The following is a 25,939-nucleotide window of genomic DNA, read 5'->3' as shown; positions in this document are numbered from 1 at the left end:
AACTGAAATAAGGGGGCAGTCTGCAGAGGATTAGATACAAGGTAATCACAGAGATAAATAGTGTATTAATATGACCGTGTTGGTTATGCAAAACTGGGGAATGGGTAATAAAGGGATTATCTATTTTTTAAACAATACACATTTTGGAGCAGATTGTCCCTTTAATGAGAGCTGATCTACCCTGTACATTGGCTGTCTGTAGTGTTTACAGGGCCGTAATAGTGCAGGTCTTGCCAACTGTGCCAATTACTGCCTCAGGTGCAAGACCCTCGCTCTTACAGCCTTTGAAGACCCTTGCAACTGGCAATATGCAGTCATTAATGGGGTTAATTACAAAATATAAGGAGCAGAGGTGGCACAATTAGGATGTTATTTATACAAAAATAAAGTTAAATAATTTGGAAACTAGTAATTCAAATTTCAATGTTACTAAAGATTTGGAGATAAAAAAATGTATGTCCTGTGGTGTATATTCACTAAATGATAGAAATATCTTACACTTTAGTTAATAGACTTTAGAGCAGAGGTGTCCAAAATTTACAAATGAAGATTTTCATTTATCGGTCTAGCGAAAAATAGTTTAAGAAATTCTATTAGTAACATAATACATATATCTCAAATTAATAATAATTTAGCAAGATAAGTGCAACATACACACATCTACACAAGATCCAATAACCTATAGATCAGACTGACAGGGAGAGGATATGAATTAATTTCTTGCTAAAATGAACACCACTTGTTTGTGCTGTAAAAGAGGAGATATAGAGGAGTGATGGGGAATCAAAAAGAGGATGACCACATAAAAAGAACTGGGGGATCCCATTGTGGTTCACTGGCATTGAGATATATTGTTGGATGCTTGCTATGTCATCTTGTTGTTCAGATGAGATCACATTCAAAATTAATTGAGGCTCACTATACCCATCTTTGCAAGAAAAAAAGAAAGTTGAGTTAACGATTTTTGCAAAAAACGCATATCACTGTGTTAATATGGTATAGTCCAGTAACTGGTGCCGCTATCTTATCCTCTGTTTCAGTTGTGATATCAAACACTGCTTTAGTTAGAGTGTTATAATCTGGAGTAATGTGGCTGTCACTGGACACAATTACCTTCCCTACGCGTTTCATTCCCCAACAGGGGAATTTTCTCAAGGGTTGTAGATGCACATACGGCATCCATTGACAACTCAATATCTTAATATCTGTATGTTTTGTTGTTGCTATTTTGAGATCCAGAGTGTATTATCATCATTATTACTGTTTATCTATCTGCATGAAAGTTGTGGAATTTAGTAGCTCTCTTATACAGTGTGTTGTTAGAACTTATCATCAGTAGCTAGTCACCAGTGGGGATTCATGCCATAAACATATAAAGATTTATTAAGTGGCCCAAAACATATCTCGAAAAGGAAATGAGAACCACTGCAAATGTGGCAAAAGAAAACCATTACAGCTCTTAGAAAACAGCTTTTTAAAACAGGATCTGTAAATGTGTGTAAATGCTTACAGAAATGTCTGCATGTCCATTTTTATGTTAAAGTAGTCTACCTTGGAAGAACAGTATTTGTATTTGCAATCTTGCAGGTGTGAAAACAGTTTTGACAGTGGGAGTTTTGGGATAGTATCAGGGTGTTCTTGAGATAGGACTGGAATTTTTCACCTAAATCTTAACATGCTATATTTTTTTCATGAGCATATATTCGAGTGGGAATATAAAGTTTAAAAAAGAAGCGCAGACTCCAGAGTGCTGCTGTAAAAGCAAAGACATTTATTAAAACAGACAATGGCACACTCACACTTTGATGCATCAAACTATTATGCGGTATTATATAGGCAAAGTAAAATGTAGTCCCACATGAGTCCTGGAAGGGAGACCCGCTTCCTCAAAGAGCCGGCTTCTGGGATAGCAAAAATGATGTGACATGTAGACGGTGGGCATGGCCTTACGCGTTTCGTAGTGGAACTTCCTACTTCGTCAGAGTGAACTGTTTTAAAGAGGATGCCATTTTTTTATTTTTGTGTATCCTTTGCAGTGGAAGAAGCCCAATGCTTCAAGATATTAGCAGCTCCATTCATTTCAAAGGAGCTGATCTTGTCACTGGTCGATCTGATTAATCTTTTTAAAATGTCACCATTTTTTTGGTGTTTGAAGGTATTAGTTTAATAAAAAGCTTTTTATGATTATAGCTCATTATGTCTTGGGCAAGGTGAGAGGGGCATCTGCCCCATGCCATGTATTCTAGAGGGCCCTGTGATGTCATTGTTGTCAAGTGTATGAAAAGGTGCAATATCTATACTGTATTTAGTTGATGAAGAAGTGTTTATGGTAATAGGGGGTGTGATACACAGCATTACTCTTTATATAGTACACACTAAATTTTGACACTAGGAAGGTCATATGCTAAAGCTGGCCCTGGTTAGTTCAGACAAATACACTCTGCATAATAGCTTTATTCCTAACCAACAAAGCTCCTACTTAGGGCCAGATAACAAGTTGAGCGCTAAATATCGCTTTTGCTAAAGTAATATTTGCACGTAACTAAGTAATACCAGCGCACGCTAATGTGCACTGGTATTACAAGTGAGGTGCAATGCGAATGTGACCTCGAGTTTGCATTGCACAGAAACATTGCACTCATAAAAATTTGCTTCCATAAGCTCCAATGAGAGACTCGTTTTCATGCCGTCAGACATGGCATGAGAACTTATGCCTGGTAAGTCTTGCAGCGATGGGCAGCAAATATAAATATATATGTATATGATTATATACCTATATATTTATGTGTTAATATGTGTTTATATGCATATTATTAACAAATAAATATATATATATATATAAGCATATACAGTATATATTTACTGAGTACACACAGTTCCCATAGACCGCAATGTTAAGGCACTTTTCAGTGCCGTTTTTTTTTCTTTAACACCCCACATCTACTATTTTTAACCTTTAGAAACTGCTCCGTACAGTATTTTTTTTTTCCATAAATAAATAGAAGACACTTTAGTTTGGGAACCATTGGGGCACTTTTAGAAGATTAACCGGAAATAGGATCTTTGCCTTATTTTGCAAGCGCTAATTGCTACCATGAGCTTGCGGTAGTAATAACCAGCCACTTGTAATGGCCCGCAAATTTGCCCGTTTGCGGGCCCATGATAAATTAGAACTCCACTTGTAATCTAGCCCTAAATTAAATTCACTGTTAGGGGAATAAAGTTTGTATCTCTCTTTGATAAAAACTGTTGATTAAAAAAAAAAACTAATTTTCTTCACTTTATTAAACGACTTCCTTTAGTTTACTATACTGATGTCCCTAAAGAATCATTTATCTCCAGGTCATCAAGACAGCTTTACTTTTATACTTGTTATATTCCTGTTAATTATAATGAAGGCAACAGGATAAGCTCATCTTGCGCTAATGACATGAATATAATGGTATATTTGTAATCATGTTTTCAGAAGTGATGGTGAACCATGTTGTGCCAAAAGATAGTTATGTGTAGTGTGATAGGAGCGCCTAAAGGTGGATTCCTGCTGCTAAAAAAGTTCTTCCCTCAAAGAGAACTAAATGGTGGATAAGAAGAAAAAATGGGGTTTATTTAGCAGCGCTAAAAAAAGCTAGGAAATGATGATACCAATCTAATTTATGTTTTATACAATCTATTTTATTTAAAAATTCTTATAACACATAAAAACAACAGCAAATGCTTTTCCTAATTAATAAAGGGACGTCTCCCTTATACAACACTTATAAAAACAGACTAGAACCATATAATCCTAGAATTTCAGGTATAAAGGAATTAATTCTATAGATAACATATGGCAAGCAACAAATTTCTAAGATAAATGGTGAATTAAATATTTAAAAGGCACAAATGTATCAATCCTAACAGCTTTACAGTTCTTCAGTAACAAATTCAGTTATAAAGTTACACAGTTACTTTCCTTGGACATATAATTGGCTCAGGTGTGCTGGATAGTTAAAAAGGCAAAAAACAGCCAATATTCTGATTTAGGTGCCAAAGCAATCGTGGTTAATGGAAATGGTTGATTTAACAGATGAATACCTTGATGTCTTTAAAGTTCAGTTTGCGTGTTTTAAAAAACGTAGTGCAAATTAGTGTAGAGGTACCTTAATCTGTCCTGGTTGCAACCGCTGATTATCTTCACTGTGAGGGATTCACAGACTGTTTGTTCCTGGTGCTTCTGATAAGTCACCTGACCTTCTCTTTGATTCAGAGGTTAGGGGTGATGATCCGTTCTGGTGATGTAGTTATCCTTTTTTTTTTGTTTTCCTTTCTTCTTATAGCCCAAATATTGTTTTCATCTGGGTTCCCTCAGACTTCTTAAGGTTTGAAGAAATCTTTGGTCAGTGTTTAGCAGTAACACCGTATTCCCTGAAGTTACCAAAGGTAGATTTTAACTTGCAGGGTCAGGAGAAAAGTTTAAAGTTGCAGGGTCACACAGCTTTGTGACAGTAGTAAATGAAGTTTAGTAGAGTGTAGCAGGTCCCATTCAACGCGTTTCACCCTTCTGGGCTTTATCAAGAATGCTTATCCTGCTAGCTTCTGGCTTTTTAAAGGTATGAATGTGTTTTGATTGGTTCCTTCATTTCCTTTTGATTTCTATCAACACCTGTGTGGCTTCCAATGTAAAGGTGGACTTTATTTAAGTTGGTAATGATTGTTTCTGTGTTGTTATTTAGTTACATGATACACAAGGAAGAGAACTTATCATTTCTGCTTTATTAGCATTCACACAATTCAACTTATATATTTCAATTCTAAAGTGCCTTTATTAGATAATATACATTTAGATCGTGCAAACTTAAAATTACCTAAACTGAAACGAAAATATAAGAATCAGAATTACCATTCCCATATCTAGAATTATTGTAAGTGGGTAAAAATTAATGATATATATATATTCCTTTTCAACAAAGGATAGTAAGTTCAACAATTTATAAATTTGTAACAATTTAAAAATGGACGAAACGAAAATATAAGAATCAGAATCATCATTCCCATATCTAGAATTATTGTTAGTGGGTAAATGTTAACGATATATACATATTCCTTTTCAACAAAGGATAGTAAGTTCAACAATTTATACATTTGTAACAATTTAAAAATGGACGAAACGAAAATATAAGAATCAGAATCATCATTCCCATATCTAGAATTATTGTTAGTGGGTAAAAATTAACGATATATACATATTCCTTTTCAACAAAGGATAGTAAGTTCAACAATTTATAAATTTGTAACAATTTAAAAATGGACGAAACGAAAATATAAGAATCAGAATCATCATTCCCATATCTAGAATTATTGTTAGTGGGTAAAAATTAACGATATATACATATTCCTTTTCAACAAAGGATAGTAAGTTCAACAATTTATAAATTAATTTTCTAAATTTCTAAATTTAATTACTAGAAAAATGAATTTATATAAGGCTTGTACTATCTTTGCCCAAGATAAATTGAAATGTTATTGCTTATTTAATGTATGTGAGTATTTTCTATATAAGTGGCTGATTTAACCTGGAAAATGTTCGCATATTGTAAGAGACTTTTATAAGAAGGGGGAAATGTCTATCTCAGAGTTCAAGCCTCCAGGTTGGAGGGTATTCATTAGGTATATAATTTCAGCTTCTGCCTTTAGGAGTTTATTTTCCCAGTTTCCCCCTCTCCAGTCGGGGTGAACTTTTTTAATTCCCCAATATTTAAAATCTTTAAGGTTGTTGTTGTGTACTTCCCTAAAGTGGCGATAGATATAAGGGTCAAGGTTACCCCTATCTATGCAAGAGAGGTGCTCCCTTATCCTTTCACGGAGCATTCTGGTTGTTTCTCCTATGTAAATTTTTTTACATGAACATTGAATGGCGTAAATAACGCCTTTATCTTGACATCTAATTGTGTCTCTTATTTTGAAAGTAAAGTTTCCACTTTTTGATTTTAAAATCTTTTGTTTACTACTAAATTTACAGGCCCGGCATCTAAAACAGGGGAAAAAACCATTTAAAGGATTTCCGTCTAGGCACCTTTGAGTGTCTTTCTTCTTTATGCTTTTCAATTGACTGGGAGCTAGTAGGCTCTTCAAATTCTGTGCTTTCCTATATATTATTTTTGGGTTTTCCCCCACTTTTCCCCCTATGATGGGATCAGTTTGTACTAAGTGCCAATGTTTTTTTAAAACTCTTTGGATGTTTAGGTTGTCATGACTGAACTCAGTTATAAAGGGCACATTAATTTCATCTCGATTTTCTTTGATATCTTTTGTTTTATATTCTAAGAGGTCCCTCCTTACTTTCTTATCTACCTCTTGTTTAGCTTCATTGATTACTTCTGGACTATATTCTCTTTCTAAGAATTTCCTTTCTAAGATCTTTATTTGATCCTGATAATCTGTCATTCTTGAGCAATTCCGTTTAATTCTTAAATATTGCCCTTTAGGGACATTGTCTTTCCACTTTTTCATGTGGCAGCTGTTATAATGGATTAGATTATTGGCATCCACCTTTTTAAAATGTGTTTTGGTTATTAATTGGTTTTCTACAATTTCGATATCTAAGTCCAAGAAGGTGATTTGGCTTTTGCTATAGTTACTGGTAAAGGATAGTCCCATTTCATTTTTATTCATATCTGTCAGAATAGTGTTTAGATCAGTTTCACTACCCCCCCATATAAAGAACAGGTCATCTATGTATCTGCTATAGAGCACAAGATCCGCGCCCAGACTATGCCTAGGGAAGAAACCTTCCTCCCAATATCCCATAAAGAGATTGGCATAGCTGGGTGCGAATCTTGTGCCCATAGCTGTTCCCTTCTTTTGAATGTAAAATTTGTCCTCAAATGAGAAATAATTATGGCCTAGGATGAATTTTATTCCATCCTCTATGAATTTCTTTTGTTCCATACATAGTTTGTTGTCCCTATCTAGGGTATTTGAGATTGCCATCAGTCCCAAATCATGACTTATATTGGTGTAAAGCGACGAAACATCGCATGTCACTAATGTGTAGTGTGATTCCCACTTAATTACCTCTAATTTTTTCAAGATGTCAGTGGTATCCTTTAGGTAAGAGGGTAATTTTTTAACATAGCCCTGTAGGTATCCATCTATGTATTTCGAGAGGTTGGAGGTGAGGGAGTTAATACCCGATATTATGGGTCTACCGGGGGGATTATTTAGATTTTTATGAATCTTTGGTAAGAAATATAGAATTGGTATTTTTGGAAATTTTGTAAATAGAAAATCAAATTCTTTTTTATTTATAATTTGTTTTTCTCTTGCATCCTCTAATAATTTGGCACTTAGTACAAACTGATCCCATCATAGGGGGAAAAGTGGGGGAAAACCCAAAAATAATATATAGGAAAGCACAGAATTTGAAGAGCCTACTAGCTCCCAGTCAATTGAAAAGCATAAAGAAGAAAGACACTCAAAGGTGCCTAGACGGAAATCCTTTAAATGGTTTTTTCCCCTGTTTTAGATGCCGGGCCTGTAAATTTAGTAGTAAACAAAAGATTTTAAAATCAAAAAGTGGAAACTTTACTTTCAAAATAAGAGACACAATTAGATGTCAAGATAAAGGCGTTATTTACGCCATTCAATGTTCATGTAAAAAAATTTACATAGGAGAAACAACCAGAATGCTCCGTGAAAGGATAAGGGAGCACCTCTCTTGCATAGATAGGGGTAACCTTGACCCTTATATCTATCGCCACTTTAGGGAAGTACACAACAACAACCTTAAAGATTTTAAATATTGGGGAATTAAAAAAGTTCACCCCGACTGGAGAGGGGGAAACTGGGAAAATAAACTCCTAAAGGCAGAAGCTGAAATTATATACCTAATGAATACCCTCCAACCTGGAGGCTTGAACTCTGAGATAGACATTTCCCCCTTCTTATAAAAGTCTCTTACAATATGCGAACATTTTCCAGGTTAAATCAGCCACTTATATAGAAAATACTCACATACATTAAATAAGCAATAACATTTCAATTTATCTTGGGCAAAGATAGTACAAGCCCTATATAAATTCATTTTTCTAGTAATTAAAAAGGAATTTTTATCCCCCTAAAATAAATAAATTAATTGAATAAGCCATATTTTTACCCACTAGCAATAACTCTAGTTATGGGATTGATAATTTCTGATTTAATTGTACATCCATTTTTAAATTGTTAATTTATAAATTGTTGAACTTACTATCCTTTGTTGAAAAGGAATATGTATATATCGTTAATTTTTACCCACTAACAATAATTCTAGATATGGGAATGATGATTCTGATTCTTATATTTTCGTTTCGTCCATTTTTAAATTGTTACAAATTTATAAATTGTTGAACTTACTATCCTTTGTTGAAAAGGAATATGTATATATCGTTAATTTTTACCCACTAACAATAATTCTAGATATGGGAATGATGATTCTGATTCTTATATTTTCGTTTCGTCCATTTTTAAATTGTTACAAATGTATAAATTGTTGAACTTACTATCCTTTGTTGAAAAGGAATATGTATATATCGTTAACATTTACCCACTAACAATAATTCTAGATATGGGAATGATGATTCTGATTCTTATATTTTCGTTTCGTCCATTTTTAAATTGTTACAAATTTATAAATTGTTGAACTTACTATCCTTTGTTGAAAAGGAATATATATATATCATTAATTTTTACCCACTTACAATAATTCTAGATATGGGAATGGTAATTCTGATTCTTATATTTTCGTTTCAGTTTAGGTAATTTTAAGTTTGCACGATCTAAATGTATATTATCTAATAAAGGCACTTTAGAATTGAAATATATAAGTTGAATTGTGTGAATGCTAATAAAGCAGAAATGATAAGTTCTCTTCCTTGTGTATCATGTAACTAAATAACAACACAGAAACAATCATTACCAACTTAAATAAAGTCCACCTTTACATTGGAAGCCACACAGGTGTTGATAGAAATCAAAAGGAAATGAAGGAACCAATCAAAACACATTCATACCTTTAAAAAGCCAGAAGCTAGCAGGATAAGCATTCTTGATAAAGCCCAGAAGGGTGAAACGCGTTGAATGGGACCTGCTACACTCTACTAAACTTCATTTACTACTGTCACAAAGCTGTGTGACCCTGCAACTTTAAACTTTTCTCCTGACCCTGCAAGTTAAAATCTACCTTTGGTAACTTCAGGGAATACGGTGTTACTGCTAAACACTGACCAAAGATTTCTTCAAACCTTAAGAAGTCTGAGGGAACCCAGATGAAAACAATATTTGGGCTATAAGAAGAAAGGAAAACAAAAAAAAAAGGATAACTACATCACCAGAACGGATCATCACCCCTGACCTCTGAATCAAAGAGAAGGTCAGGTGACTTATCAGAAGCACCAGGAACAAACAGTCTGTGAATCCCTCACAGTGAAGATAATCAGCGGTTGCAACCAGGACAGATTAAGGTACCTCTACACTAATTTGCACTACGTTTTTTAAAACACGCAAACTGAACTTTAAAGACATCAAGGTATTCATCTGTTAAATCAACCATTTCCATTAACCACGATTGCTTTGGCACCTAAATCAGAATATTGGCTGTTTTTTGCCTTTTTAACTATCCAGCACACCTGAGCCAATTATATGTCCAAGGAAAGTAACTGTGTAACTTTATAACTGAATTTGTTACTGAAGAACTGTAAAGCTGTTAGGATTGATACATTTGTGCCTTTTAAATATTTAATTCACCATTTATCTTAGAAATTTGTTGCTTGCCATATGTTATCTATAGAATTAATTCCTTTATACCTGAAATTCTAGGATTATATGGTTCTAGTCTGTTTTTATAAGTGTTGTATAAGGGAGACGTCCCTTTATTAATTAGGAAAAGCATTTGCTGTTGTTTTTATGTGTTATAAGAATTTTTAAATAAAATAGATTGTATAAAACATAAATTAGATTGGTATCATCATTTCCTAGCTTTTTTTAGCGCTGCTAAATAAACCCCATTTTTTCTTCTTATCCACCATTTAGTTCTCTTTGAGGGAAGAACTTTTTTAGCAGCAGGAATCCACCTTTAGGCGCTCCTATCACACTACACATAAATACCTATTGTTCCCTCTTGGGGTGTTTTTAACACTCCAGACTAGTGAGCTGTCTTAAGATGGAAGATGACATTTTCACATGGAGAGAAAAAACTCTCAAAGATATAGTAGAGAATGAGGAAAGAATAAAAGTAAGCCCCTATCTGAATATCACTGAAATAATGTTTGAATTAGAAAAACTTATGACGACTGAATTAAAGCAAAAAATGGAACTAAAGTTTCTTGATAAATATATTAGTTTAGGGATTGCACCAAGAGGATTAAGGTTGAGAAAAAATTGCACTTTTGAATTAAAAGATAAATTCCAAAAGGAATGGGATGAGACATTAAAAAATGCATCCACAACACTATTACAAATTTTAAAGAGATCACGAGAAGATTCACTTGACACAGTTGAGAAGAACATAATCACCATAAAAAATAAATTAAGTAATGAAAAAGAAAATGTTGACTTTAAAAATTCACAGATAGACATTATGAAAAAATTGGACAATTTAAGTATGGAATTACAGGAGGTTAAAATAAGAAAATTAAAGAGGGATAAGGAAGATTATAATGAAGTTGCAAACAGAGAAGAGGAGAAAATAAATAATAGGGAAGAGAGACAGAAAAATCAACATTTTGAGGGTAACACAGGTAATTACAAACACAATGCACATGCCATAAGGGAAAATTATTCCAATTCCCCTTATCACCAATCCAAGTCATATCAATACAATGATCAAAATCAAGAAAATAGGACACCATATGACAGAACTCCAAAAAGGATAAACTATAGGGAAACTACTGAATTCAGACCTCAACAATATAAATCAAACTACAGAACAAACTATTATAGACCTAGGGGACCACAATACATGACAAATACAAATAGAAACCCACCTGAACACCCAAGCTATAATGACTATAGAAGACCCCATACAAATCGTAACTTTTTTGAGAACCATAACTATAACCACTATAGAAGACAGGATGATTATTATGAAGAGCATAACCAACCAAGGGGCCACATAGCATATAGTTATTGGCCAAATGACAATAAACCAAGATACCAGGGGTACAACAACCGTAATAGAGATTGGGAATATAGAAATAATAGAGAACATAATTACAACACACGAATACAAACAGAACCTGAAAAAGAATGGAGAATAGACACCACGAATAGATTTACACTATTAGAAGAGAAAGAACAACAAAAAAACATGAATTATTTTTTAGAGATGAGCCCACAAAGACCCAGCACTTCAAAACAAACAGAACATTCAAAAGACCCACCAGTGGGAATAAGAAAAAGAATAAGAGAGGATGTAGAGGAGGAAAAAGAAAAAGACAGGGAAACAAAAAGAGTGAAATAAAAATACAACAAAAAAGTGGCATTTTCAATATTAGTAAAAAAACTTTAACCACAGAGGAAGAAAGAGTGTTAAACTTAGGCCTTAGCTATGCTCCCTCTACGAGATTAAACAAATTCAACACACACATACATGTGAGCCAGTTTGTAAGGAAGTTAACCTTGAAAAAATATTTCCTACGGGATCCAATAGAGAGAAATTGGCAACAACCAAAAGAGACACCCACCATATCGCCTATGGCCTCAAATAGTAACATAGTAATACCACAAGTAATTCATTCAAAAATGAAACCGAAATCCACTTTTTATCCGACAAATGAAAAAGGAAGGAATATTGAATTATTCGAAAAATTGGTTCAGGAAGATATTAAGAAAATAAAAACTAACAATAAGATACCAAAAAATTTAACTTACAAAGAAAGAACAGTTCTTAAAGAATTGCAAAATGATACCAGCATAGTAATTAAACCGGCAGATAAAGGGGGTGGGGTTGTAATCATGGACAGAGATAAATATATAGAAGAAGCACAAAGATTACTTAATGAAGGGGATACATATCAGGAACTAAAACTAAATCCAACCAAGAAATTTCTGGGTGAACTAACCAAATTATTAGAGGATGCAAGAGAAAAACAAATTATAAATAAAAAAGAATTTGATTTTCTATTTACAAAATTTCCAAAAATACCAATTCTATATTTCTTACCAAAGATTCATAAAAATCTAAATAATCCCCCCGGTAGACCCATAATATCGGGTATTAACTCCCTCACCTCCAACCTCTCGAAATACATAGATGGATACCTACAGGGCTATGTTAAAAAATTACCCTCTTACCTAAAGGATACCACTGACATCTTGAAAAAATTAGAGGTAATTAAGTGGGAATCACACTACACATTAGTGACATGCGATGTTTCGTCGCTTTACACCAATATAAGTCATGATTTGGGACTGATGGCAATCTCAAATACCCTAGATAGGGACAACAAACTATGTATGGAACAAAAGAAATTCATAGAGGATGGAATAAAATTCATCCTAGGCCATAATTATTTCTCATTTGAGGACAAATTTTACATTCAAAAGAAGGGAACAGCTATGGGCACAAGATTCGCACCCAGCTATGCCAATCTCTTTATGGGATATTGGGAGGAAGGTTTCTTCCCTAGGCATAGTCTGGGCGCGGATCTTGTGCTCTATAGCAGATACATAGATGACCTGTTCTTTATATGGGGGGGGTAGTGAAACTGATCTAAACACTATTCTGACAGATATGAATAAAAATGAAATGGGACTATCCTTTACCAGTAACTATAGCAAAAGCCAAATCACCTTCTTGGACTTAGATATCGAAATTGTAGAAAACCAATTAATAACCAAAACACATTTTAAAAAGGTGGATGCCAATAATCTAATCCATTATAACAGCTGCCACATGAAAAAGTGGAAAGACAATGTCCCTAAAGGGCAATATTTAAGAATTAAACGGAATTGCTCAAGAATGACAGATTATCAGGATCAAATAAAGATCTTAGAAAGGAAATTCTTAGAAAGAGAATATAGTCCAGAAGTAATCAATGAAGCTAAACAAGAGGTAGATAAGAAAGTAAGGAGGGACCTCTTAGAATATAAAACAAAAGATATCAAAGAAAATCGAGATGAAATTAATGTGCCCTTTATAACTGAGTTCAGTCATGACAACCTAAACATCCAAAGAGTTTTAAAAAAACATTGGCACTTAGTACAAACTGATCCCATCATAGGGGGAAAAGTGGGGGAAAACCCAAAAATAATATATAGGAAAGCACAGAATTTGAAGAGCCTACTAGCTCCCAGTCAATTGAAAAGCATAAAGAAGAAAGACACTCAAAGGTGCCTAGACGGAAATCCTTTAAATGGTTTTTTCCCCTGTTTTAGATGCCGGGCCTGTAAATTTAGTAGTAAACAAAAGATTTTAAAATCAAAAAGTGGAAACTTTACTTTCAAAATAAGAGACACAATTAGATGTCAAGATAAAGGCGTTATTTACGCCATTCAATGTTCATGTAAAAAAATTTACATAGGAGAAACAACCAGAATGCTCCGTGAAAGGATAAGGGAGCACCTCTCTTGCATAGATAGGGGTAACCTTGACCCTTATATCTATCGCCACTTTAGGGAAGTACACAACAACAACCTTAAAGATTTTAAATATTGGGGAATTAAAAAAGTTCACCCCGACTGGAGAGGGGGAAACTGGGAAAATAAACTCCTAAAGGCAGAAGCTGAAATTATATACCTAATGAATACCCTCCAACCTGGAGGCTTGAACTCTGAGATAGACATTTCCCCCTTCTTATAAAAGTCTCTTACAATATGCGAACATTTTCCAGGTTAAATCAGCCACTTATATAGAAAATACTCACATACATTAAATAAGCAATAACATTTCAATTTATCTTGGGCAAAGATAGTACAAGCCTTATATAAATTCATTTTTCTAGTAATTAAAAAGGAATTTTTATCCCCCTAAAATAAATAAATTAATTGAATAAGCCATATTTTTACCCACTAGCAATAACTCTAGTTATGGGATTGATAATTTCTGATTTAATTGTACATCCATTTTTAAATTGTTAATTATAAATTGTTGAACTTACTATCCTTTGTTGAAAAGGAATATGTATATATCGTTAATTTTTACCCACTAACAATAATTCTAGATATGGGAATGATGATTCTGATTCTTATATTTTCGTTTCGTCCATTTTTAAATTGTTACAAATGTATAAATTGTTGAACTTACTATCCTTTGTTGAAAAGGAATATGTATATATCGTTAACATTTACCCACTAACAATAATTCTAGATATGGGAATGATGATTCTGATTCTTATATTTTCGTTTCGTCCATTTTTAAATTGTTACAAATTTATAAATTGTTGAACTTACTATCCTTTGTTGAAAAGGAATATATATATATCATTAATTTTTACCCACTTACAATAATTCTAGATATGGGAATGGTAATTCTGATTCTTATATTTTCGTTTCAGTTTAGGTAATTTTAAGTTTGCACGATCTAAATGTATATTATCTAATAAAGGCACTTTAGAATTGAAATATATAAGTTGAATTGTGTGAATGCTAATAAAGCAGAAATGATAAGTTCTCTTCCTTGTGTATCATGTAACTAAATAACAACACAGAAACAATCATTACCAACTTAAATAAAGTCCACCTTTACATTGGAAGCCACACAGGTGTTGATAGAAATCAAAAGGAAATGAAGGAACCAATCAAAACACATTCATACCTTTAAAAAGCCAGAAGCTAGCAGGATAAGCATTCTTGATAAAGCCCAGAAGGGTGAAACGCGTTGAATGGGACCTGCTACACTCTACTAAACTTCATTTACTACTGTCACAAAGCTGTGTGACCCTGCAACTTTAAACTTTTCTCCTGACCCTGCAAGTTAAAATCTACCTTTGGTAACTTCAGGGAATACGGTGTTACTGCTAAACACTGACCAAAGATTTCTTCAAACCTTAAGAAGTCTGAGGGAACCCAGATGAAAACAATATTTGGGCTATAAGAAGAAAGGAAAACAAAAAAAAAAAGGATAACTACATCACCAGAACGGATCATCACCCCTGACCTCTGAATCAAAGAGAAGGTCAGGTGACTTATCAGAAGCACCAGGAACAAACAGTCTGTGAATCCCTCACAGTGAAGATAATCAGCGGTTGCAACCAGGACAGATTAAGGTACCTCTACACTAATTTGCACTACGTTTTTTAAAACACGCAAACTGAACTTTAAAGACATCAAGGTATTCATCTGTTAAATCAACCATTTCCATTAACCACGATTGCTTTGGCACCTAAATCAGAATATTGGCTGTTTTTTGCCTTTTTAACTATCCAGCACACCTGAGCCAATTATATGTCCAAGGAAAGTAACTGTGTAACTTTATAACTGAATTTGTTACTGAAGAACTGTAAAGCTGTTAGGATTGATACATTTGTGCCTTTTAAATATTTAATTCACCATTTATCTTAGAAATTTGTTGCTTGCCATATGTTATCTATAGAATTAATTCCTTTATACCTGAAATTCTAGGATTATATGGTTCTAGTCTGTTTTTATACGTGCCAAAAGATAGTGCCTGCTAGTCACTGGAAATAGCTTACAGCAGATGTTATATTACTGCAGAGTTCTCTTCTCCAGATTACACAGCATAAAACAGACCAGAGTAATTACTCCACTTGTCAGGCTTCTTTCAGGGTTCTTTTACAAGTTGCACGATAATTTACTTGTAGCTTATAGAATAATTATAAAAATAAGGCTTCTGCCACTGGTTTGAAATAAATCAATAATTCACTAGGTGGGTTATACTGAAAAATAATTTATCTTTTGAGTGTATTAACTCCTGCAATTGTTGGATGAAGCAAAATGATACAATTATACATTGCCTAGCACGATCTGTGCTAACATTAGTAGCCACCAATTACCCAAGGTTCTGAACCAAAAATGGGCCAGCTTCTAAGCTTACATTCCTGGTGTTTCAAATAAAGATACAGAGAGAAGGATGAAAAATTGCTAATAGGAGTAAATTTGAAAGTTGCTTAAAATTGCATGCTCTATCTGAACCATGAAAAAAAACAAAATTGTGTTTCATATCCCTTTAATGTCTGGAAAAATTGACCCTGCAACATTAAAAAAATGATTACTTGATAAGTGCAGGAGATCATTAATATACATATGTTCTTAATTAGCTCCAGTAAAGTAGATAAGATAAATATGCTTACTAGGCTTTCAAATGGGTATGTTCCTGTACAGACCAAAAATGTAAATTTTGCTATCAAAGTGAAAGCTTTAAATGGTTCTAAAACCATTTTTTTCTGTTTGCAGATGTTTTGCAATTAAATTCTTATTGGGTTTATATACTACATACACACACACACACACACACAAATATCTATACCCATATTAAGTATAGTGTTTGTTAAAGGGATAGTCTAGTCAAAAAACAAACGTCCATGATTCAGACAGAGCAGGCAATTTTAAGCAACTTTCTAATTTACTCCTATTATCAATTTTACTTTGTTCTCTTGGTATATTTATTTAAAAAAGCTGGAAAGTAAGTCTAGGAGCCAGCCCATTTTTGGTTCAGCACCTGGATAGCGCTTGTTGATTGGATGGCTACATTTAGACACTAATCAGCAAGTGCTATCCAGATGCTGAACCAAAAATGGGCTGGCTTCTAAGCTTACATTCCAGCTTTTTAAAATAAAGATATCAAGAGAACAAAGAAAAATTGATAATAGGAGTAAATTAGAAAATTGCTTAAAATTGCATCCTCTATCTGAATCATAAAAGTTTAATTTTGACTATACTATCCCTTTAATGATTGTAAGGAAAGACAAATGCCTAAATATGAAACACAAAATGTTCTTTTGTGATTTAGACAGAGATAATCATTTTAAAAAAACTTTCCAATTTACTTCTAGTATCAAATTTGCTTCATTCCCATGGTATTCTTTGTTGAAGAGATACCTAGGTAAGTGCCTGGAGCACTACAAAGCAGGAAATAGTGCTGCCATCTAGTGCTCTTGCAGATGAATAACATGATTGCAAAAATGTTGCCACATAGTGCTCCAGACACGTGCACGCTCCTGAGCTTATGTCCCTGCATTTCAACAAAAGATACCAAGAGAACAAAGAACATTTGACAATAGACGTCAATTAAAAAGTGGTTTAAAATTGTGTGCTCTATCTGTATCATGAAAGAAACATTTGGGGTTTTATGTCCTTTAACCACTGACTGCTAAACAATACTGTCTTCTTTTGCAGTCAAGGGGTTAAACATGGAAGAGCTAATAAAGCTCATATACTGAAGAACACACCATGTAAATGTATACAGTGATAATGGTCTATAAACTACTGTATCAAGTTAGAACACGGCACTAAGCTAACTGCGCATCACATGTCAGGATCCATTTTATTTGCAAATTGACAGAGTTATTGACTAACAGATCACGATGCTGAAAGAACACAATTTGCACTTAGATAAGAAGAGTTTTTGTCTGTCTATGTTACCTCAGTATACAACACAACAATAGTACATATCAGCAGATCAGATGCATAACTAGAAACCACAGGGCCCAGGTGCAAGAATCTAAGAAGGCCCCCCCACCCAAAAAAATAAAAAAAATAAAGGTGAATTTGATACATATCTTTTTTTAAAAAACATTTAACACAGAAAAAAAAATGTGAATCAGATTACATGTCTGCAAAAGGAGGAACCCTGTGCCCACAGTCTGTGAGATGGTCTGACCCCCTATTACTGTATATAGTTAGACTGTTTAACCCACCAGTACTGTATATAGTGAGTCAGTGACAGTCTGTAATCTGCCAGTGAAATGGCTGGCCTGACCCTACCCGTCCCAGTTCTTTATAAAGTGACTACAGTAGTCTGTGACATGGTCCAGCCCCCCCCATACTGTATATAGTGGTACTGTATAGTGACACTGTTTACCCCTCTCCCCCCATGCTGTAGTAACAAGGTCTGTAATTTGCTGGTTCCACAAACATACACACACACACACACACACACACACATACATGCATAAATTTACACACAGTCACGTACATAAATACACACACACACACACACACACACACACACATAAATACCAATGTGTAAAACAGAAACACTAACCCCTGTAGTCAGAGACAGAGACACTAGTGAGGCATCATGTCACACTCACATGATATCAGTGCAGGCAGTGGCAGGTCAATGTTTTTTATTGAAAAAAAATATATTTTTTTAAGCTGGGCCCCCACTCTCGGGGGAGGGGGGGTTCAGTCGAAGTTGCGACCTCCGCACCCCCTGTAGTTCCGCCCCTGCAGCAGATAAATGATGTGTGTATCTCCTCAATCCACTGTTTGAACTCAACTAATACACTTTCCTCCTAACTGTCTCATATGCAAAATATACTCAAACAGTAAATCAATTACGTAAATGCATAGGATTTCAGTCAAGACCAAAGAAAGCTTGGATGCATTCGATGGATTTTCACTTGAAGTATCATTGTTTTTCATGGGGTAGGAAACCAGCCCTGATACTTCACTTCCTTGATTGCTGTTGTACAAGGCTTGTTAAAGGTGCTTGATTTATGATTGGAGGGTGGTTAAGTTTAAACTTTAAAGGGACATTGCAGGTAAACATTTTCTATAAATTAAGGGCTAGATTACAAGTGGCACAGTATTATTAGTGTGGGTCGCGATAACCTATATTGCGACCACACTAACTTGTGTGCGTATTACAAGTTGAAAGCAAACGTGTTTGTTCAAGAGTAAACTAAATTAGTATGTGTCAGGTCTGCGCAAGGGACTCTCATATATATACACTTTCTGATAAAATATATTCATATAACTGTTAAAAATGTATTATAAGGATTAAAAGGTTTATGGCATATGACATGTATATGCATATATACAGTATATAATATATATATATATATATATATATATATATATATATATATATATGTGTGTGTGTGTGTGTAATATTTAATAATCTGTTTGTGTTATTACTGCAAATATTTTACATGCCAATGTTCTTCACAACAAGAGAATTTTATTTTTATTTGCAAATATCTCTCTCTCTCTCTCTCTCTCTCTCTCTCTCTATATATATATATATATATATATATATATATATATATATATATATATATATATATATATATATATATATATATATATATATGTATATGTATATGTATATATATATATATATATATATATATATATGTTTAGCGCTGTAGGTCTAACGTGGTGTCGGGTTAGCGTGTTAGCGATGTGTGTTAGGATTTTTTTTAAAGCCTGCTCCTTTGAAGTCTTTTGGGAAAAGAACAAAAAAAAAACGTATAATACACAAGCTTATCTGCCGGCGGAAAGAAAAACTTAAAAGCTGCGGAGCTCAATCCACCCGATCATGTCCGATCGGGTTGATTGACACCCCCTTGCTAGTGGCCCATTTGGCCACAAATCTGCAGGGGGTGGCATTGCACAAGCAGTTCACCAGAACTACTTGTGCAATGTTAAATGCTGACAGCGTATGCTATCTGCATTTAGCGATTTCTGGTGGACATGATGCGCTATAGCGGATCATGTCTGCCAGACATTGATAAATCGACCCCATAGTGACAACTGTTACAGATATATTGTTTGACAAGAACAAGCTTTTACAAGGCTGGCAAAAGGTATGTTTATTCATCAAAGGCACAGCTTTGTAGATACACTATGATTAAATCTAAAATAGGTATGTGCACTCCTTTCATTGCAAGTACAAATTTGTTAATGAAATACTGAGATACGTTTAGTTTTCACTAAACAAATATCCGAACGAATGCAACAATTATTCATTAGTTTCCGTTAAATTACCTTAGAAGTTAAAAATACTTACCTATAGTGTGCTGGAGAGTCACGCTAATCCAGACCCTTCAATACAGAGCCAAGCACACTTATAGGTGGTTTAGTATTCTGTGAAGAAGTGTCAGGATTAGCGAGGCTCTCCAGCTTGCTATAGGTACGTATATAACGCTACAGGTTAACTTTTTCCCCTTTAGCACAAAAACTAATGTAAATGCTACACAAATATTTAGTATTCATTTTTGTTTAAAAAGAAACAAATACTGAATCGCATGACAGCTGAATATTCGGAAAACTAATTTTTTTGCCCATGCATGTTTTATTTAAAGGGACAGTCTAGTAAAAAATAAATGTTTATGATTCAGATAGGGCATGTAATTGTAAACAACTTTCCAATTTACTTTTAGCTTCAAATGTAATGTATTCTTTTGGTATTCTTAGTTGAAAGCTAAACATAGGTAGGCTCATTTGCTATTTTTTTTTGCCCTTGAAGTCCGCCTCTTATCTTAATGCATTTTGACAGTTTTTCACAACTAGAGGGCGTTAGTTCAAGTGTGCCATATAGATAACATTATTCTCATGGAGTTACCTAGGAGTCAGCACTGATTGGGTAAAATGCAAGTCTGTCAAAAGAACTGAGATAAGGGGGCAGTCTGCAAAACTTAGATACAAGGTAATCACAGAGGTAAAAATGGTATTAATATAACTGTGTTGGTTATGCAAAACTGGGGAATGGGTTATCAAGGGGTTATCTTTTTAAACAATGAAAGGTCTGGTGTAGACTGTCCCTTTAAACTATCCCTTCTAGATAGAAAGAAAACAAAATGCAATATCAATTTAATGTAAAAATGAAAAGGCATAATAGTGAACATCTCTTCTAAAAGGCATAATGTAGAATACACCAAATTATGTCATGTATTTTTCCTTCTAATTGAATCAGTACATTGAAAAGTAGTTGTCATATTCAGATACAGGGATTTTGCTTGCTGCTGTCAACTCACTTTCACATTAATCCTAGATTCCCCAGCCATTTGCTACTGAGAGCTAACAGATGAAAATGATTATAGCAGCTATTCAGAATTATATGTTCAGCCTTCCAAGCCATTGTTTTTAGGTTAAATACAGAGATACTGCATGCACAGCCAATGACTGGTTCATTCTTCAAACAATTTTTAACTTCACAGATCTCCCTTTTAATTGCACCTGTTAACTCATTCCCCACCAGAGGATTGTACCAAAAGTTATTTAAATCATGCACTTGTTGCTAGAGTTACACCCCCAGTGAGTCTCCTGGAAAAACAAATTCACACCTTCCATTTTTTTTTTTACATTTGTGTGCAACTTTCCATATACAGTGTATTTTTTTTTTTTTTTATCTAAATATCCGGAAGATAATTCTGCCTCGTGTAACCAAAATCAATTTAAACCATGTGGCTCAACAGTGTATTAGCTTGCTTTAAAACTATACATTTCTATGTTTTAGATGAAAATACTACAATTCCTAATGACAACACCCCCAAGGGTAAGAATTTCTTAAATACTTTTCTTAGAAGTAAAGATGTTAAAAATATTAACGGGACATTCTGGACATAAAAATTACTTTCACTAATTATGGGTTTAATCACAAACCACAAACATTTATCTGATTCTACAAAATTTACTATAAAAATCTAAAGGATTTTGATCGACACTTATATTTCCTAGCACGTTACAAATTTTAAAGGGACATCCTGATTCACAAAAAAAAATGCTATAATTATGTGTTCAATTTTAAATTAGAGCATTCAATGTTTGCATCAAGTCATCTATTTAAACACTCAAAGTCATTTGAGGATATTTATCTGTACAGCCCATGTTTTGAGAAATAAATATGTTATCATAATACTACTAGTACTGATTTAGTTTATATTCTTTTAATAAAAATGTGTTTGATTCACAATGTTTTATTGCATGTGTAGTCTACTGCAGAGACTATGGGCTCCATGTACTAAGAGGCGGGCGGACAGCTTCTTAACTCGCGAAGCTGTCCGCCCGCCTCCGCTACACACGGGCAGCGGATCTATTGATCCGCTTGCCCGTATGTATCATTACACACTCAGCGGAGTGTGTAATGCCCGCCCCTTCAGTCGCGCGACCAATCACGCGACTGAAGGGGCTGTCAATCACCGAGAGCGAGCGAGCTCTCGGTGATTTTGCTTCGCCACCTAAGAGGTGGCGTAGGGTGTAGGAAGCAGCGGTCTAATGACCGCTGCTTCTTACATTGCGGGAAGCAGGCTCGCATATGCGAACCTGCCCCGCAAAGGCTCCGGAGCAGCTTACGCTGCTTCGTACATGGAGCCCAATGTCCATAATTCCAGGAAGCATAAAAACCTACTCTGGTGCCTGCGTCTTTAAAGGGACACTGAACCCACATTTTTTATTTCGTGATTCAAATAGAGCATGAAATTTTATGCAACTTTCTAATTTACCCCTATTATCAATTTTTCTTCGTTCACTTGCTATCTTTATTTGAAAAAGAAGTAATCTAAGCTTCTTTTTTTTGTTCAGAACTCTGGACAGCACTATTTTATTGGTGAATAAATGTATCCAACCAATCATCAAGAATAGCCCAGGTTATTCACCAAAAATGGGCCGGCATCTAAACTTACATTTTTGCATTTCAAATAAAGATACCAAGAGAATGAAGAAAATTTGATAATAGGATTAAATTAGAAAGTTGCTTAAAATCGCATGCTCTATCTGAATCACGAAAGAAAAAAAAATGGGTTCAGTGTCCCCTTTAAGTGTTTTCCTAACATATACTGTCTGTATAGTGCAATCTATCTAGCTGAGACGGTGTAAAAAAAGTTTGTATTCCAGTACTTACCCTGGAGTGACATTTAAACCCAAAATACACCACCACAATAGTTGGTGTCAGAACGATGGTGAAAATGATAGCCAGGATTATGAAGTTAACAAGAAAAGCCACCAAGTTTGCTCCAGAGACAAACAATGTCCAAATCCAACAACCCCATCTGCTCCGTGACTCCATTGGTAGGAGCTGGTCATCCATATTATAGGGGGGGAGGCCTGGGATCATCCGAGAGGTGTCCGACATACTCTCCACATCATAGTCCTCAATCTCTTGGTCAGACATATTTAACAGAAATGTTGTTTCTACTTCCTAAAAAAAATCCCTTTTGGTGACCTATTAGATATATTTATATACGTATTTGTAAGTTGCGTTTTCGCTATTTTCCTTGTTGCCCTCGCCGGTACAAAATATAAATAATGAGAATTATTTTTCAGTCCAGCTTTTCCAAATTTCTTTTGTTTATTTCTCTTTCCTAGAAATCCCCCTCAAAAATGTGAGCTTTTAAATGCTCTTTAAATAATCTAGCATCTAATTTATATTCAATGCCTATAATATTTTTTTTAAATTAGCTTTTGCTGAGGTTTCCTTCTTATTGCTAAGAATCTTTCACTACCATTGTATCTTTTCCATTCAGACAATAAGTCCTTGTAATGTTTTCATGTTTGTCTTTCCATAGATGGAGGGGGAAAAAAAGGTTTAATTTGTAAAAGACTCTATCCAAAAAGGGACTCGGATACAAAGCAAGCAAAGTGCCCCAGTTAGCAGCAGGCTGTAACACTCTCTCAGTGCTGATAGTGCTTGACTGTTCTCAGGCTGCCTTTGTAAGCCTGCTTCAAAGAACGCTCTGCCGTCACTAGCCAATCCGCTGCTTCTGCTTTCACTGCATCTGTTTCTCTGCTCAGCATGCTGTAAGCAAAATTACACCTGAGTCTCACTCTATCAATAGGAGATAATCCAGGTTAGAAATACAATGTTATTACACTGACACAACTCTGACTTGTATCACACTTCCAGGCTAGGGGGTAATGAAGCAGTAAGTTTTCCATCAAGATAGTTTAGATGTGTGAGAAAAGGTGTAGCTGTCTGTACGAGTGTGTCAGGGACACAGAAGCTAGCTAAGCAAATGTCTGCTTATGTTTTGGTCTGATAGGAACACAACTGTGTGATACATTTAGTATTTGTATGAGATAACTGCAAGGTGACATGCATGTTATTACAGCTAAATTCATTTGTTTCACATATTCTATAAGTTGTGGAACGTACTCAGGGATGATGCCACATAAACAGAAAACATGGGACGTTTGAGCTGCACGCAGCAGACATACACATGCAAAGATAAAAGACATGCAAAACTGACACACACACACAACAAACACATACAAGACACATATGCTGAAGACACACAAGGACAAACACATACAAGGCACATATGCTGAAGACACACAAAGACAAACACATACAAGGCACATATGCTGAAGACACACACAACAAACACATACAAGGCACATATGCTGAAGACACACAAAGACAAACACATACAAGACACATATGCTGAAGACACACAAAGACAAACACATACAAGGTACATATGCTGAAGACACACAAAGACAAACACATACAAGGCACATATGCTGAAGACACACACAACAAACACATACAAGGCACATATGCTGAAGACACACACAACAAACACATACAAGGCACATATGCTGAAGACACACAAAGACAAACACATACAAGGCACATATGCTGAAGACACACAAAGACAAACACATACAAGGCACATATGCTGAAGACACACAAAGACAAACACATACAAGGCACATATGCTGAAGACACACACAACAAACACATACAAGGCACATATGCTGAAGACACACAAAGACAAACACATACAAGACACATATGTTGAAGACACACAAAGACAAACACATACAAGACACATATGTTGAAGACACACAAAGACAAACACATACAAGGCACATATGCTGAAGACACACACAACAAACACATACAAGGCACATATGCTGAAGACACACACAACAAACACATACAAGGCACATATGCTGAAGACACACAAGGACAAACACATACAAGGTACATATGCTGAAGACACACACAACAAACACATACAAGGCACATATGCTGAAGACACACAAAGACAAACACATACAAGACACATATGCTGAAGACACACAAAGACAAACACATACAAGACACATATGTTGAAGACACACAAAGACAAACACATACAAGGCACATATGCTGAAGACACACAAAGACAAACACATACAAGGCACATATGCTGAAGACACACAAAGACAAACACATACAAGGCACATATGCTGAAGACACACAAAGACAAACACATACAAGGCACATATGCTGAAGACACACAAAGACAAACACATACAAGGCACATATGCTGAACACACACAAAGACAAACACATACAAGGCACATATGCTGAAGACACACAAAGACAAACACATACAAGGCACATATGCTGAAGACACACAAAGACAAACACATACAAGGCACATATGCTGAACACACACAAAGACAAACACATACAAGGCACATATGCTGAACACACACAAAGACAAACACATACAAGGCACATATGCTGAAGACACACAAAGACAAACACATACAAGGCACATATGCTGAAGACACACAAAGACAAACACATACAAGGCACATATGCTGAAGACACACAAAGACAAACAGGGCAAACCAAATTTAGATAAGATACAGAAACACAGAGAAGCTACAAAGCACAAAAATATTTACATAGATAAAAAAGCACAACGATGAGAGGTGCATGCAGGCATGAACACACATACATATGAGACAAAAAAAACTAAATAAAAGCAAGATATAGACTATTGACAGGTAAACAATTAAAGGGACACACAACCCAACATATTTCTTTCATGATTCAGATAGAGAATACAATTTTAAACAACTTTCTAATTTACTTTTATTATCTATTGTGTTTCATTCTATTGGTTTAATTTGTTGAAGGAGCAGCAATTAGGGATAGGCGAATGTTTCGCAACATTCGAAAAACGGCACAAATTTTAACACATTCATTCGTTCGAATCGAATTTCGAATGTTTACATAACATTCTAACATTTGATTTTCGAATGTTCGGTTTCGAATTTTACGATTACATTCGAAAATATT

The 25,939-nt window shown here is 34.7% G+C and overlaps 1 protein-coding gene across 1 annotated transcript in view; it reads right to left on the bottom strand.

Moving 5' to 3' along the window:
- Window positions 1–23,512, bottom strand: part of TMEM88B (transmembrane protein 88B) — a 328,773-nt gene extending 305,261 nt beyond the window's left edge. The window contains exon 1 of the mRNA XM_053690530.1: window positions 22,763–23,512. Coding sequence (XP_053546505.1) covers window positions 22,763–23,032 — 270 coding nt within the window. The 5' untranslated portion in view covers window positions 23,033–23,512. The remainder of the gene's footprint in view (window positions 1–22,762) is intronic.
- Between the last annotated feature and the right edge of the window lie 2,427 nt (window positions 23,513–25,939).

Source organism: Bombina bombina, chromosome 8 (genome assembly GCF_027579735.1).
Source record: "Bombina bombina isolate aBomBom1 chromosome 8, aBomBom1.pri, whole genome shotgun sequence".
Lineage (NCBI taxonomy): Eukaryota > Metazoa > Chordata > Amphibia > Anura > Bombinatoridae > Bombina > Bombina bombina.
This window is presented reverse-complemented; position numbering and strand designations above follow the sequence as displayed.